At 37.6% G+C, this 16,281-nt stretch overlaps 1 protein-coding gene across 1 annotated transcript in view; it reads left to right on the forward strand.

Annotated features, from left to right (window-relative positions):
* The window catches only part of BRCA2 (BRCA2 DNA repair associated), a gene marked incomplete at both ends in the record, with an annotated part of 36,817 nt that overhangs the window by 8,283 nt on the left and 12,253 nt on the right, over nt 1–16,281 (forward strand). The window contains 7 exons of the mRNA XM_079549290.1: nt 2,061–3,233; nt 4,077–8,783; nt 9,302–9,394; nt 12,485–12,554; nt 12,931–13,349; nt 13,762–13,952; nt 14,516–14,703. Of these exons, the coding sequence (XP_079405416.1) occupies nt 2,061–3,233; nt 4,077–8,783; nt 9,302–9,394; nt 12,485–12,554; nt 12,931–13,349; nt 13,762–13,952; nt 14,516–14,703 (6,841 nt within the window). The remainder of the gene's footprint in view (nt 1–2,060; nt 3,234–4,076; nt 8,784–9,301; nt 9,395–12,484; nt 12,555–12,930; nt 13,350–13,761; nt 13,953–14,515; nt 14,704–16,281) is intronic.

Genomic DNA, 16,281 nt, shown 5'->3' on the forward strand with positions numbered 1-16,281 from the left:
CACTTTGTGAATTGGCTTGCCTTTGTGAATTTAATGTGGCCATTTAAAAAACAACAACAATTTCTGTGAAGTCCACAAATCAAATTAGATTACAACGCCTTTGGATGAAAACCAGATTTTATTGGTGTAAGTGAAGGTGTAAGACCATATCGGAAAGCCGAGAGCCAAAAAGGGCATGGGCTCAAGGGGGAGCAAGATTACTGCCTGTGCCTATTAAGTAGGGTTAGTGAAATTACAAAACTTCACCTCAATCCTCATTTTTCTGTGGTGAGTTTGGGTTTTGTTATTTTTGCTATATCCTTTGTATAGTCATTTCATTATTAATAGCTCAAAGCATGACAAAACTTTTTGAAAAAAGAATGTTATCATGGTTTAACAAATGCAGAATACATGTAGGCAAGGAAAAAGAAGTTTTGATTTTATGTTCTTAGAACATTAGTGAACAAGTGTAAATTATGCTCTGGTTTGAGCTTTTTGGTTATTTTGAGAAACAGTGGCAGAAGGGAAGAATATTAACAGAAATTTATTAATCATGCATGGATGTAAAAGGATGTTGTAGAGATTGACACAGGCTATGTGGGATGATGTATCCTTGGGATTGTTGTCTCTTCTTATTTAATTGAAGGGAATACCATGAAAGCATTGTTTGACAAGTGTAAAGAATTGTGAAATAATCAGTTTGGCTTTTGACAAGAACATCTGAGAATAGTAACATCACCAAGGTTGGAAAAGACCTACAAGATCATCCAGTCCAACTGCTTGTCTGTCACCAATAGTTCTCTCTAAACCATGTCCCTCAACACAGTGTCCAAATGTTCCTTGGACACTTGCAGGGAATGCTGGGGTCAGAAAGCATTGAGGCTTGCAGAGTGATATGTGCTGTTGGCTTTGGAGTGTAGATTCAAGCTGAGTAAGGGAAGCAAGGAAATTAGTAGAAATGGGTTGAGTGCTGTGTTTATAAGGATTCAAACTTGGACAGTTCTGACCATCATTCAGTATGTTACTTCAGAGCAGAAATGTTCCCAGACTCTAATGTTTAAGGCTTTTTTTTTTTTTTTTTTTCCTCAGTATAGGTGTTAAGAAAAGAGATTAAATAGTTATTGCTTAGTTATGACATCAGTTGGGGGAAAAAAGACAAATTCTGTTTTTCAGTCCCAGTTTTAGAGGTTACTTGTTATCCTGACACATCAGTGAGCTTAAAAGTCAAAATGAACTTCCCTGGTTTTGTTGTGTTGGTGGGATTTTTTGTGTTGTTTGTTTTTTTTTTTCTTTCACTCCTTGGCATCAGAATATTCAGTGTATAATGAGTATCTTCATAGTTTTTCAAATATTTCTGGCTTTCTTCTCCTGTTAAAGGTAATAGCTCCTGTTTAAGTTAAAAGTAGTACAAATGAGCAGGGTTGGAATACTCTCACAATTACAGGACAGAAGGGTGTGAATACAGCAGTTACTCCAGGGGAATGCATCTTAATAAAGGAAAAGAACTTTTACCTTCAGTCTGCAGTGTTTACAGTTTTTTACTTCTGAGATCTTGTTTAGATACCTTCAGGCAAAAAAGTAGAAAGTAAAGAGTATGGGCAACTTTATGAGATGTGTTGAGAGGTGGCTTTATGCACAGAGCAGAGGGCATGAAACCATCCTATTGGTGTGCACTACGGTTAGATGCATGTGTGTGAAAAGTATTGAGAAATGGTCTATGGATCTCCAAATGGGAAATCTTTCAGACAGTAGCGTGTTTAACAGTTAGAGTAGATAAATAGTTCTGAATTACAGTTTCATATTGGAGACTTTCACCACACCACTATTGCAGTCTTCAGGCAGCTGGGGCATCTGTACATACGTGATTTGCCTCCTGTCTCCTCACTCTTAACAGCTGCTATTAAAGAGTAACCTATTTTAAAGACATATATTTATCTTTCCAAGTTGAATCCTGAGTTGAATAAAGGTAATGACCATAAAATTGAATGTTGTATTTTTACAGGTAAATACAATACTATTCTTAAGTTATTTCCTGAAATGTAATTTTGTTCTCCCCAATCTCTCTATTTTCAACTATTTAGAGTTGGAGATGTTAGATGGTTTATTTGGTGAGATGAATAGCTTCGAGGATTCATTCAACTTGCCTGCTGAATCCAGTGGAACTCTTCTGCTGTTGCCACGTGCTCTGGATGCGATAGAGAAATGTGAAATAAAAATAGATGAAGCACAAGGAAAGGGTGACGTTCTTTCTGAACAACATATGAGAAGAAAGACTGCCATTTCACAGGAAGTGAAAGCTGCTAACTGGACTGAAAAAAGCTGCTGTGTTGAAGTGAAGGATTCTGTATTCCAGAACACCGATGAAGATATCGTAGATAGTAAAGACAGCTTCTTAATAGGGAATGAAAAAGAATTGGAGTATCTTAGGATTGCAGGAAACTTGCAAGATAATAGAACACAGAAATCATCTGTGAATGAGAAGCTCATGAAAGATGTGCTGTCTTCATCAAACCAGTGGTCTCAGCTGAACTTGTCTGATCTTGATGTAACTCATCTGGAAACATCTATGTGTAGCTCTCCACAGTCTGACTTATGTAGAGAGAAAGGTTTAGAAGAGAAGTCAGTACTAATGACCAAGGATGATGTAGAAACATCTTCACTGAATACGGGAGGCTCGAAAGATGCTCAGGAGCTCTCAAGTGCCAGTTTATCAGAAAATTGTAGTGATATGAAAATAACTAAAAACAACCCAATGACGGAAATAACTCCAGTAAAACCTTTGTGTGTGAGTCCAAAGTTGGTAAAAGGATGTGCACATGAGGAGGTTTCTAAAATGAGCTTTTTAAACTGTAGTTCTTTTTTAATTGAAAGTACAAATGTCATGGAGTATTCTGTAGTCTACAACAGCACCTTTTCCACGCATTTAAAAGCAACTTCAAAATCTGTGGTAACTGATGTTCTTTCTCACTCTCTTATACGTAGCGCCGCATCTCCAGATAATTGCAATGACCTACGTTTAACAAATAGTGAAAATAATCTTAGAAAATCTAGCTTTAAAAGCCTAAATATGTTATCCAGATTGAGGAAGAAATCCAAGAGATTTATTTATACAATAAATAATACTCTAGTGTATCAGGAAGAAAATGTGCAGAAAGAAGTAACCTGTGAATCACCTGCTAATCCTGTATTAACACATTTGGAATCTGATTTACATGAATTTAAAGGTTGTCAGGTGGCCACAGATGGTAATCAAGGTATGTTATTAAGCTTTGCATATTTTTGGAGGATACTCCATTTAGTAAATACCTTTTCTGTAAATACTTTACTTAAAATTGTGTAAAACCTTGTATTTGTGATAAAGTAGATCTGCAACTGTTTTAGTAACCAGGGCATGAATTGATCTGTCATAGTGACAGAAGAGCATAAGTGTTTTCAAATAGTCTGGTGCTAATTTACTGTTTTCACCTCAGGTTATCTTCTGCAATAGAAACTTCCACAGTGAGCCACTATTCTAATGAAGCACATCAATTATGTTTGTCAATGCTGTTCAGACATCCAAAGCGTCAAGGGCTATCCTGTCTCTTAGATGTTATAAAAGAATGTTAAAATTATTTTTTTCTATAAGTAGGGGATTTAAGATTGTTTATCTGTTTCTTCTGGAAGCACAAAATATTTAACATACATGCATATTTAATGAAAGCAAGGGCATACATCTTTAGAAATTGTTACTCTTGGTAGAAAAATTTCTTAAAATTAGGAACAGAAACACCATTTTGTAAAGTTTGAAACAAATCCTTGCGTTGAGACACAAGGAATGGAAGCCCTTCTCTTCAAATTTCATTACAACTAATTATTTATTTCATGATGGCATTAACTATGTGGCTACCAGAACAAAATTAGGCGAGACAGATCACAAATCCTTTCCACAAATCCTTTGTGAAAAAGCATTCACATTTGAAGAGGAAAGTGTTATTTATGGTACCAGTGTTATGAATATATAGAAATGATCATATAGGCCAATATTGTATGACAATTTGAATTTGCATTTGTTTGAATAAATGAGAGGTAGTTTAATGTCTATTTTCTCTTTCATGTAGACTGCTTGCTTTCAACTGAGAGACAGTCAAATATCAAAGAAAATAATTTCAACACTCCTGCTACGGAGGTAGATGCAATGGATAACTCATCTGATAATTCTGTCAACCATCGGCTGAAACAACAAGAGCTGAGTGGCTCAGGGAAAAATGCAAGAGAGTATCAACCTGCTACCTCATTTAAATGCTTAGAAGCATCTCGTGCTCAGAGTGAAGACACAATAGATTGTTTAAATAGTGGAAGAATTTCAAATATAAAACATAAGGTACTAACTTCAGCATACCTAATGGCAAGAAGGTGTTCCAGATTGTTTCCTGAAGACTGTTGCTTACGGAAAGTAAAGAATGATACATATATCAGTCCTAATATGAACAGTCAAGCTGCTGTACCTCAGAGCCCTATAGGACAGCCTCCACAGTCCTTTCCTAGTTGTAGTGATTGCTTGACTGATATGCACCATGGCACTGCGTTTGTGACAAACAGCAAGTTCAGTAATACTTTGAGTCGGATCAAGTTTGGTGTAAACAGAGTTGGTAGTAACTCCTGCAATAAAATATTAGCTGATAAAAGGCGTGCTACAGATGAGCTGTCAGGTGAATATAGGAAAACAGTTGCACCTTTGGAAAGAAACTGCTTAGAAAACAATAGTACTGGCTTAAAACAGTGGGGGAAAGAAGATGTAGCTGAAAATCAAGAAACACTCTCTATTAAGAACAGTGAAAACTCTGAAGCAGCTACTTGGAATAATATATCTGTAGAGGTTGCTGAAGAATTCTTGGATTGTATAGATAATTCTTTGAATGAAGTAATTTCTGAAGAAGATAGACAATTAGCACATGTGTGTTTCAACACAAAGCCAATTGAAAACCTAGAACATGAAGGGAAATCATCAGGAGATCTTCACACATGCAGTCCAAGTCTGAGCTTTGGTGGCTTCCAGACTGCTTCCAATAAGCAGATTAAATTCTCTGAAAGCAGCATAGCAAAAAGCAAAATGCTGTTCAAAGACATTGAAAATGAATGCTTTGAAGCCTCTTCCATGGAAAGAGTCAGAAATTTTTCAAATGAAGTTCAAAAGGAGAATATATTTTCCTCAGATTTGGAAAGCAAAACAGGCAGTACTTCATCTGGTTTGCAGACAAGGTGTACACAGTATATTCCACATAAGGTTGATTTATGTAAAAACTCGCTTAGAAATCAACTATCCATGCAAGAACCAACTCAGTCTTTGACAGCGAGCCAAGAAGCTGAAATTGCTGAACTTTCTAATATCTTGGAAGAAACAGGTAGCCAGTTTGAGTTCACACAATTTCGAAAGCAAAGTAGCACGATACAAAATCATGTTCAGCAATTTGGAGCAACAAATGTGGAAAATGCTTCTGAAGCAGGGGAAGATATTAATTTCTATAGCACTCTTAAATCTGAAAATCATGTAATAAGTGATGAGTACTGCAGTAAGTTGAAAAATGAAAATGAATGTAAAATGGTAGAATATGAAAAAGAAAACACAGTGGTTTTCCATAAAAATAAAAAAAAAGTTACTTCTACTAACTTGGACAGAAATGAAAGTGCAATATCCAGCCATGAGAGCTGTCCGGTACCTTTACAGGCCAGCTTTTCTAATTTTGTAGGATTTATTTCAGCTGGAGGTAAAAAAATAAATATTTCTAAGGCAGCTTTGACCAGGTCTGCAGAGCTTTTCAAGGACTTGGATGATAATAGCTTTTTGTTTAAATCTTCTGAAACTAATACTGGATGCTGCAATTCAGATGGCCATGTGTCTTCTAACTGGAATTTTGTCAGATGCCAGACAAAAGAAAGTGAAGGAGGTATACTTTGTGTTCCAAACATAAGAAGCATAGGTCCCATTTCCCACCGTTCAGAGAAAGAATATGCGGAAGATATTAGTACCCCATGTAAGGAAAATACAGAAAACTGGACAGAAATATTAAGTGATAATGAAAATGTTGATTTCAATTGCGCTAATGCTAGATGTTCTGCCTCCGGAATGAGAAACTGTCCATTATCCTTTAAAAAACCTCACCAGAACTGTAAAAATTCTAATCAGTTTCTGCATCAAGGGGACAGCCAAGTTGAAGGTTGTTTGCAGGAAGACGCTTCGTATCTGATGTGTCTAGGTGATAATATTAACAGTGCAGAAGAACATGGTTTAAGTGTTTCAGATGAAATGGAAAACCTGTCCCCTAATCAGAAAGAAGACAGAAAGCAGGAAGATGAACACTTGCTGCTAAACTGTCAAGCTGCAGATTCTGATGCTGTATCCATTTCTGACTCATCTTTGTGTAGTTCTCTACATGATCTCAATGTACAATGTGGGGAAAGAGATACAGATGTTTCAGAGAATTCTAGAAAACAAAAGACAAATAGTGTCAATGTGAAAGGAGAAGACTCCAGACATAAGAACCTGTTTGTGAGTGAAAGTGGGATTAAAATAGGCTCTTACCAACATCATCGAGTACCTTCCGAGCAAGAGATGGATGTTGAAAAAAACGAAGTTAAAGGAACTTATCTGACTGGTTTCCATACTGCTAGTGGCAAGAAAATAACCATCGCTGATGGATTTTTGGATAAAGCTGAACAGTTTTTTTCAGAAAATAATGTTGATTTAGGAAAAGATGATAATGATTATTTTGAGGACCGCTTAAGGAAACGTAATAAAAGCTATGTTAAAGACTGTGGCATATGTACGGACGGTGTTGCTCAACATGATGCAGATGTACTTAATTTTAAAGATAAGCTTATCCCTGAAGAACCTGGGGACCGACTAAAGCAGGCAGTAGAGGGGAGTCCCATTAAACAAGCTGCTAATCATGACAGCATTAAAGTGGGTGCATTTATTAACGTGGATGAAGAATGTGAAAGAAATTTGGCAGCTCCATGTGCAAATAAGGAATCTTATGTCAGACCTGGAAAGTCAGAATTAAAATCTCTTCCTGGACCTGGGAGCAATTCTTTAACTAGAACTCTTTTGTTTGAAGATAGAAAATTGTTTGCAGAGAGAGATGTGGAACGCTCAGCAGAAAAGAGGGATAATTCAGAAAGCAAACCTGACTTTCCTCTGAAGTGTGCTACATCTGTGCATTTAACAAAGGTGTCAAGTGACCTTGCAGATAATTCTGTGCCTGGTGGTATTATTAAGGCTGTATCTGCTGAGCATAGTTGCAAATCTAGTCAGTCCCTCCTTTTACCTCATGGTAGTGTTCCAAAAAGTTCATCACCTTATCTGCACTGTGGCAGTCAAGAGAATGGCTTAAAACGTTTAAATGAACTTTGTTCTAATACAGACTGCTTCACAAATACTGCAGATAATGCTCACCAAGAACAGCCTGAAGTCGATCTTCCTGAAGATGGGACTAATCGAATCTGGTTACAAGAAACATCACTTAAAGCTGAAAGTCAAAAGAGTGATCTGAAACAAGTGTTCAGTACAGCAAAAGGTAAAGCAGTCTCTGTTTCAGAAAGTGCATTAGCAAGCATCAGACAAATGTTTCGAACAGACTATGATGAATATGTAGAATCTGAAATCGAGACTAAATCAGGAACTAATCAAACAGAAATTGCTGGAAGTTCATCTTTCAGCATTCATGCTGGGGGTCCTGGTTTTGCTACATTAGACACTACAAAAAGTGAGATGAATTTGGCTGCATCTCATTTTATTAATGGAAATGGGAATCTTATTGAAAACAATCACCAAGGTGCAAACATGTCTGCAGATGCAGATTCTGCTCAAGATTCTCAAATGCAATGCTTTGAGCAGAAGAGTAAGCTTTTAGGACTTTTGCCTGTGTCTAATAAGCAGTCAGGGCCTTCAGGCAACCTTGGATTTTTCAGTACAGCAAGTGGGAAGCCTGTGCAACTATCAGAAGAGTCGCTAAAGAAAGCTAGGCAGCTCTTTTCTGAAATGGAAGGTAGCAATTCACCAGAGCTGCAAGATGCACATTTGCTTGAAGATGTTGAAAAATCCAGAAACAATGATGAAATATTACCTAGAGAAATGCAGCTAGCACTGCCAAGAGGGAAGGAGAATGCCAGCACTGATAAGATTTCAAGTCCTGCTTTGGGGTTCAGCACTGCTAGTGGAAAGCAAGTGACCATCTCTGAAAGTGCCTATCGGAAAGCAAAGGCAATTTTAAAGGAAGCAGATGACCTCTTAAGCAATGAGCTTGGTGCTACAGATGAACTTCGTGAAATTAAAGAGAGTGATCAACATGTAGAATATTTAACTGGTAAAGTAATTTCAGAATCCAAAACTGAAAAAAGCTGCAGTGAGGAGCTTGACTTGAAAAGCATTCGCCCTGAAGAAATGAAGTCCTTTCCAAGCACTCACCATGTCAAAATTACTGAGTGTGTATCACGTAGTAAGAGAAACAGCCAGTCAGCGCCCTTTAAAAATAGCTTTGAGCAAGAAGAGACCAGACTTTTTAGAAAAGGAGAGCTGAATCCAGGGGTGAAAACAGAAGCTAAATCATTATGCAGTGCTACATCTAAAGCAGAAATAAACATTTTCCAAACTCCAAAAGGCTACTTGAAAACAGAGGCTGTAGAAAGTACAAAAGCTTTTATGGAAGATGATCTTTCAGATTCTAGAGTCCAGGTTAAGTCTGCACAGTCCTTCGTTGGCAAAATGTCAGATAACCTTCAAAATAAGCCCTTTGGGAAGAGACACTTGGAAGAAAAAGTCTCACTTGGTAGGTCTTTGTCTTATGTCTGTTTGATTCAATAATAATAGGGTGTTGCGATTTTGCATTTAGCATTGATTTTCTTAATTGGAAGTAGGTCACCATAGACTCGTATAGGTGCACAAGCTCGGGTGCAAGTGTTGAGAAGACTAATGCAAGAAAGTGTGGGTAGGCATAAAAAGGTATATGAGAGTATGTCAGGCCAACCCCAGTCAGCCCACGCCACAGCTGAACTGTAATCTAGAGGGAACAGACCTACTGATTAGAGAATAGTCTGACACAGGCTGCCTTATACGTAGTCTTGAAACCATTCATGGTAGCACCATACAAGCTTCTTCCTGTGCAGAAGAAAACTTTGCAAAGCGTGCTGAACTAGCTCTGTATTGGAAAAGGATGTTAAAATCATCCAAAAACTTGCTAATTCTGTTTGCTATGACTTCTTCTGTGTTGTATTTAGCAATTTAGTTAAGCTGTACAGTATTGGCAAGAAACTGAACTTAGTAGAAACATCCCTGTTTTTATCCTAGGAGAACCTCCGATTAAAAGACAGCTACTGCTTGAATTTGAGAAGATGAAGATTCCCCCCAAATCTTTGAAACCTTTGAAAAGCACTCCTGATGGTAATCCTGGTGTTCTTATGTTCTAAGCAGTAATCTCACTTTACCTTTAAAATGCTGTAGTTTCCAGTTAGCTAACAGAAAGTGATTGCTTGAGTGATTCTTTTATCACTACAGTCATGAAAATTCAGGGAAACTGCTATGGTGATGTCTCTGCTGACTTGAAGTCATGTAATTAACAGCATGCCATGTGGTATCTAAATGCATTAAGCTGCACTGCTTTTGCAAGAAACCTGTTTAATTTCCGTCATGGTAGGAATTCATCCAGTTTCTCACAGAAGTAAAGCTCACTGTTACCGGCTTCAGTAAGAGGAATGTGTTTTACTCATCTGTGAATTTTCAGTCAAAATTTCTATCTACAGGTAAATAAGAAGGTACTGATGATTTTATCTTATAATAGTTAGTGCAGAATACGCTTGCTGATAGCTGTGTTACGAATGCTTTTTCGTACCAGATAATCTGGAGACTCTGGAAAATGAAAATTAAGGTTTTAAAGTTTGGGGTGATGCTCTTTGGGAGCTCGTTATGATTGTTGTGCTAGGGTAGTGTGACTGGATGCTGCTTTTGCTTATGGGATAAGCTGTTTTTCAGGGAGTTTGTTCTTTTGAAGCATTGCATGCTGTCACCTAGAATTCAGTAGCAGTGTGCACATAGTAAATCAGAAAGGCTTGTGCAGCTAGGAATTATTGCCAGGCAGCCTGAGATGAGAGGTCTCTATTTGCAGCTGCTGATTTTGAAGCCTTGAAAATGATACAGCATGTAAAATAATCCACTTTGGGTGGATTGGTTTGATGTTACAGAAGATTTCCGTTTCACACACAGAGTACTGTAGTATTGCTGGGTAGTTCTGTGAAAACTTTTTGCATCTCATTGCTGTCACTTCCATTTTTAATTGCCTCAGCCAGCTGCTCTCTTACCTAGGTAGTGACCTGCATTGCTCAGTGCAGCAATTTAAAAGCATAATCTTCCTATTTCTTTCTCTAAGTGAATGACACATCCTTTGAAGCTGCAAAGCAGTAGTGCTATATGTCTACTAATGTTACTTTTGTCAGATACTTGGTCCTGTTTTGGTCTGCCTTTATTGTCCCTTTAAGGAGGTACATTCTACATCTTGTTACTCAAAATGGAATTACATATGAACTTCTTTTGCAAGTGAGAATTACTACTTTAAATAAAGTACTTCAAAATATTATCTAAAGTTTTAAGGAGAAAGTTGAAATGAGAGTCGTACTTAAATGGTGAATGTTTTCTTTCACTGCATCAGATACAGGGGAAAAAAAAAGAAGCAGCAAAATATTTTCAGTAATTCACGGGACCACCACTGTTCTTTAACACCTTATTCCAACTCACAGACAGTTTCTTAGGTACCTGATGGGTATGCAGTTACCCACAAAGCTGGCTTCCTTTTGGCAGTATAAAAGCACCAAGCATTTATAGATACCATAGTAAGTGCAGTGACTCACCCACGTCAGTGTGCAGAAATGATTTTGTAACTAGGTATTTGAGTCCTAAAAAGTCTCTCTTCTGAACAAATGGATTGGTTACTGCATGCTGCTAAATTTGTTCTAAGCAAGAAATTAATAAGTTTTTAATGGAATTTGTAAGTTATTGCCAGATAATAATTTTATACCCTTCATACATAAATATTACCCTACCCTGCAGCAGAATCTTAATAGTGTTACTCTGGTGGAACAAATGAAAGCAGTTCTAATTTCCAGAACAGTCCTGCCTGTGGCTTCAGGAACATGTGGCATCTTGTAACTGTGACTTGTCATCTGAAAATTCCTCTTAGAAACCCAAGGGCATCCAACAAACGGGTTTGAATTCCAGGCTGACTGATTTAGATTTAGATCTGTGATTTAGATCTGTTGGTAATAGGGAGATAAGCATATCCTTAGAAAGTCTGAAAGAGAAGTTCTGTGCAATCGTGCCCTTTTCTATTGCAAATCAGTTGTTTGGTTTTTTTTGTTGTTGATGTTTTTTAAAGTTGCTAAATGAGTTCAAAATTGAATGGGAAGCCTGCCTGGAATCAAATACATGTTAAACGTTTCCATTTCAGGAGGCTAAAACATCTTGCACGCTTACAAATGAGGGCTTTTGGGAGTTCAGCACTATGGTGATTTATCTTTTAGATCTGAGTGCAACTAGTATGAAGAACAACCGAGCCTTAATTAGAGAGGGCTTCAGCTAATAATTGGTTTTCAATCTGTGTTTTCACTGCCAAGAACCTGAAATAAAACTTAACTTGTGTGTGACCCCCGATGTGTTGGAATTAATTCTGCATTTACAGTTTCTTCAAATGACCACCTGTCCACTCATACTTAGTGCCTGACAAACTGACAAGGGAAGATACTTCTTAAATTTTTTTGTCAAAAAACATGGCATGTGGGTGAATGTCATCTTTCCCAAGATATCCCACAGTCAGTTGTTCTCAAGAGAGAAGAATCTTTAAGAAAAATATAAAATAAAAATCAGTGGGGCTAACCTCATAATTTATCAGGTATACTGGACAACATATGATTACTAACTTTTGTGCCTTGGAAGTGAATTTTGCATTGATGATAGAATGTACAAGGACCTGTCACTAGACTAGTGACAATTCTGTTATTTTCCTTGCTTTTACCCACAGTCAAATTTCTTGAGAGCCCATAGAAGTCTTCCGGTGCCTGATTTCTTGTGCCTTCACTTCCATTTTTTTTAAGCGTCTCTTTTAAAGGTCTTCCACCGGTCTGTAACAACCTGTATTATCCTTTGCTTTGCCAGGGTAATTATCTTGCTTATATCAAACAAATATTAGCAAAACAGCTCGCATCCTGAAGGAAGCTAGTCACTGAGATGGTAAATAGAAATATTATTTCTAGTGGCAGTCAGATTATGAGACAGATCTGTACCTCGTTTTTTGTCAGATTCAGTCATATTGAAGACAACTGCTTTTTCTTTATTTGTGGGGTTTATATTACTAAATGTAACAAATCTGTTTAAATCCAATCTGGCAATGTCTGTGTTTGTAACATGAATATAGAAGAAATGTGCTGTAAATATCCATCCATGCAATGTACCACTTCTAACTTTTTTTTTCTAATTACCTTACAGGCATTTTCAAAGACAGAAGAAAATTTATGTACCATGTTCCTTTAAAACCAGTAACTTGTCAACCTTTTGGGTGAGAAACTTATAATGTATTGTAGAGTTTTTCTAATGTAATTTCTTGCAAGTTCTTGTAACTTTAAAAAAAAAAAAACATACAATAGCAATTTGAAACCCAGTTTTCTTAAAGATTAATAAAATTATTTCAAAATAAACGTGTGAAATGACCATGCAACACATGTTGGTGCAGTACACTGATGGGATGAGGAGCAAAGTTTACACTTTTATTTTTTCTATTAGAAACAAATTAAGCATTTTCAAAAAATTAAAAGACTAAAACCTTGTCTTTTTATCAATCTGGTGTTGACAGTTACATTACTAAATTAAGACTGTTGAAATTGACAGGCATTTTAGTCAACATGCTGAGGCCTATATCATGTTTTCATCTGCAGGACTACTAAGGAACGCCAAGAAGTCAGGAACCCTACACTTACTCTCCCTGATCAAGACTCGAAAGGATTTAAATCTATACCTGCTGTTTTTCAGCACTGTGCCCTACGGCAGTCTTCAAGTGGTGCTTCAGGACTTTTTACTCCACGTAAGGCCATGGCCAAGGAGAGTGAGGAAACAAGAAGTTTGTGCAAGGCAGGCAAAGCTGTTAAAACTTTTGTTCCACCCTTCAAAACCAAGCTGACGCTTTCTACAGCTGAACAAGGCAGCAGCAAGAGATGTCACTCACCAATCGCAAACAGTGTGACGGAGCAGAGGGAATTAAATCAAATCCCAGTTGAACAAAATAGTGCTGAAGCTCAGGATCACCAGTCCTGCATCCTGCATGCTGTGGTCACTGACGCAGAAAATGACAATTTAGGTATTTTCAGATTTCCATCACTTACCTGTTGTGAATGCTAATTATCAGAATGCTAACCAGAATTTATGCAGAATGCGGAAAAATTGTTTTCGCACACTGTGTTTCAGTAACAAGTTTTAAAATAGTTTATATTTCATCTGATATTTGATTTGATATACTTAAGATATTCTAAGGAGTCTGAAGACTAACCTTGCTATACTTCGCTCACCTTTATAGAAGCTTTATTCATTCTGCTTTCTAGTGAAGGTGTAGGCCCAGCCATGCAAGTGGTTGATTCAGTCTTTTCAGAGGAAACAGTTCATATCTTTAGCTGTCTGACTTTCTCTTGCTTCTCTGAATCTACTTGTATGACTGCATCTCTTAATTTGGTACGTACTATAAGAGGGTTTTGATGAATTTCTTTTCTTTGCAGTTACAAGCAACATGATGGCAAATCTCCACTGTGCTAGAGATCTACAGGAAATGAGAATTAAAAAGAAGTATAGGCAAAATGTTAGCCCACAGCCAGGCAGCCTTTACATCATTAAAACATCTGCAAGAAACAGAATCTCTTTGAAGACTGCAGTAGAAGAAGAAACACCCAGTTTTCATTCTGCAGAGAAGGTACATGTGTTGATGATGCCTTTTCGCTATGTCTTTGAAGGAGTGAGTTCCTTAAAACTAGAAAACAAAAAAACTGCGTATCTTCAGTTTTGAGATAAGTATTTACAGTAACTCTTAAAACAGTTGCTACAGTTTTAAAATATTTCTGCATATCCATAGCTAAGAGGTATTGCAGATAATATGGATCATAAACATCTCTGTAGTGTTAGAATCAAACGAGAGAAAGATCAAACAAGGAAAAAAATGAACCAGTGGTAGTTACTAGCAACTTCTAATCCCTAGGAAGAGCTGTCTTAAGATAACACATGATTAAAATTCAAGCTCAGATAAGTCAATATCAAAAACCTTTTGGTACAGTGTTTTTTTAAAGTACAGTGTGATTTTCTGCTAAATAATTTGCGTGAGTTCCTCCATTCTTCTTGGATTGTGTATAAAATGGTCATACAAAAGTTCTCCCAAGATCAGGGAGGTATTTCAGGGGAGTTTATAGCATTAAATATGAAAGATCATAGTAGAATTCAACTGTATTGTCATTATTTTGTCCTTTTCATCTTTTTTTTCAGCTTTACGCATACGGTGTTTCAAAACATTGCATACAAGTTAACAGCACAAATGCAGAATCATTTCAGTTTCTCATCGAAGAATTTTTCAGTAAGGAATATTTGTTAGCAGGAAATGGGATACAGCTTGCTGATGGAGGATGGCTGATACCTACAGACGAGGGAAAGGCTGGAAAAAAGGAATTTTACAGGTATTATTACTTATAAACTTGAGGCAAATATGGGATTCATTAGTTGTGATACTCATATCCCCTAGAAGAAGTCAAATACTCACTACATTTTGACTGCATTTTCAGTACAACTCTTACTGGTTTAAATGAAGGTATTGTAGGTTTGTAAATTTGCTGTGTAGACTAATGTAGCCTCTTCAATTAGACTAATTAATCAGGGACTTGACTGACTGAATCTTGAATACCTTCAGTGACGGCCTCTCTGGATCGCCCATGCCAGCTGATACTCATGGTTTAGAAAAAGCCTTTTATCTGCAATTGGAATTTTGCATCTTCCAACTTGTCTGTTGCCTCTCATCCTGTTGTCATGTGCTTCTGAGAAGAGTCCATGCCTGCCTTCTGTGAATTCTCTGATCACGCAGTTACAGGCAGCAACAAAGTCTTTAACTTCTCTCTTAAATCCAAACCCAGCTTTCCTAGCCTTTCCTTGTGTGTCGTGTGCTCAGCCTCTGAGAGTACAAGGGTTCCAATCTTGGTGGGTTTGCTCTTCCAGTATATCAGCATCTTTGTCCAGGTGAACCCAAAACTGGGTGCAGTACTTCATTCAGATGTAGTCCATCAAGTGCCAAAGAGAGGCAAAGGATCACTCCCTTTCGGGCTTCACTCTTAATAGCCTACAACATGGCCATATTTCTTTACTGCAAGGACACCTGCTGCCTCCCAGTCATCATGTGGTTCACTGGGACCCTGGATCTTTTTCTGCAAAGCTGTCTCTTAGAGTCAGCATTGGTCTGTTAGTGTTGCATGGGGTTATTCCACTGCAGATGCAAGACTTTGCTCTTATTGAATTTCATGAAATCTCCATGAGTCTGTTTCTCCAGCTCATCCTAGTCCTTTAAATAGCAAATCCCTGCATTGCCCTCCAACTTATCAATCACTTCCTCCAAATGCAGTCATCTGCAAACTTGCTGCCATCTGGATTATTAGTGAAGGCACTGAAAAACTTTGGTCCCTTTACTAATATCAGCTCTGCAATTTCTAGAGTTTTAGTCCTTAAAGCATATTGTGGTTATTCCAAATGCCATAAGGCAAAGCTGATCTACCTACAGTTCCATTCTGCATCCTGTGGCATCACCATGGTCTTGCTGTTCCATTGGCAGCTGTGAAGCATGTAGCCATACACGCTGAAATAGTCACTTGCAGCAGAGTATGCAGAACTTGACCTAACTTGTGGCTTGTGGTTCCTCCTTCTTTGGCAAGTGTTCTGATACCAGCAATCCCAAATTCAGTCCCAAATTCAGCATTTTCTCCCTAGTGGTGGCATGAGTGTTGAATGTTTGGTGGGCATACCTTGCTAGGTATATGCCGAAGCATTTATACTGGGTGGATAAAAGAGCGGCTGGAATGGTTGTCTGTGTACAGTTACCGCAGGACTGCTCACCTACACATGAATGTTCTGGAGTTGCATGCATTTTAGAAAGCGCTCTGGTTGTTCTTTTCTCATGTGAAAATTGCTATTTTTAGGCCAACAAGTAACACCACTGAAAATTAATAGGAGATGCGAGATTTTGCCATGAAGCAGTAGAACTCTGGGAGCAA

Source organism: Tetrao urogallus, assembly GCF_951394365.1.
Source record: "Tetrao urogallus genome assembly, chromosome: 1".
NCBI lineage: Eukaryota > Metazoa > Chordata > Aves > Galliformes > Phasianidae > Tetrao > Tetrao urogallus.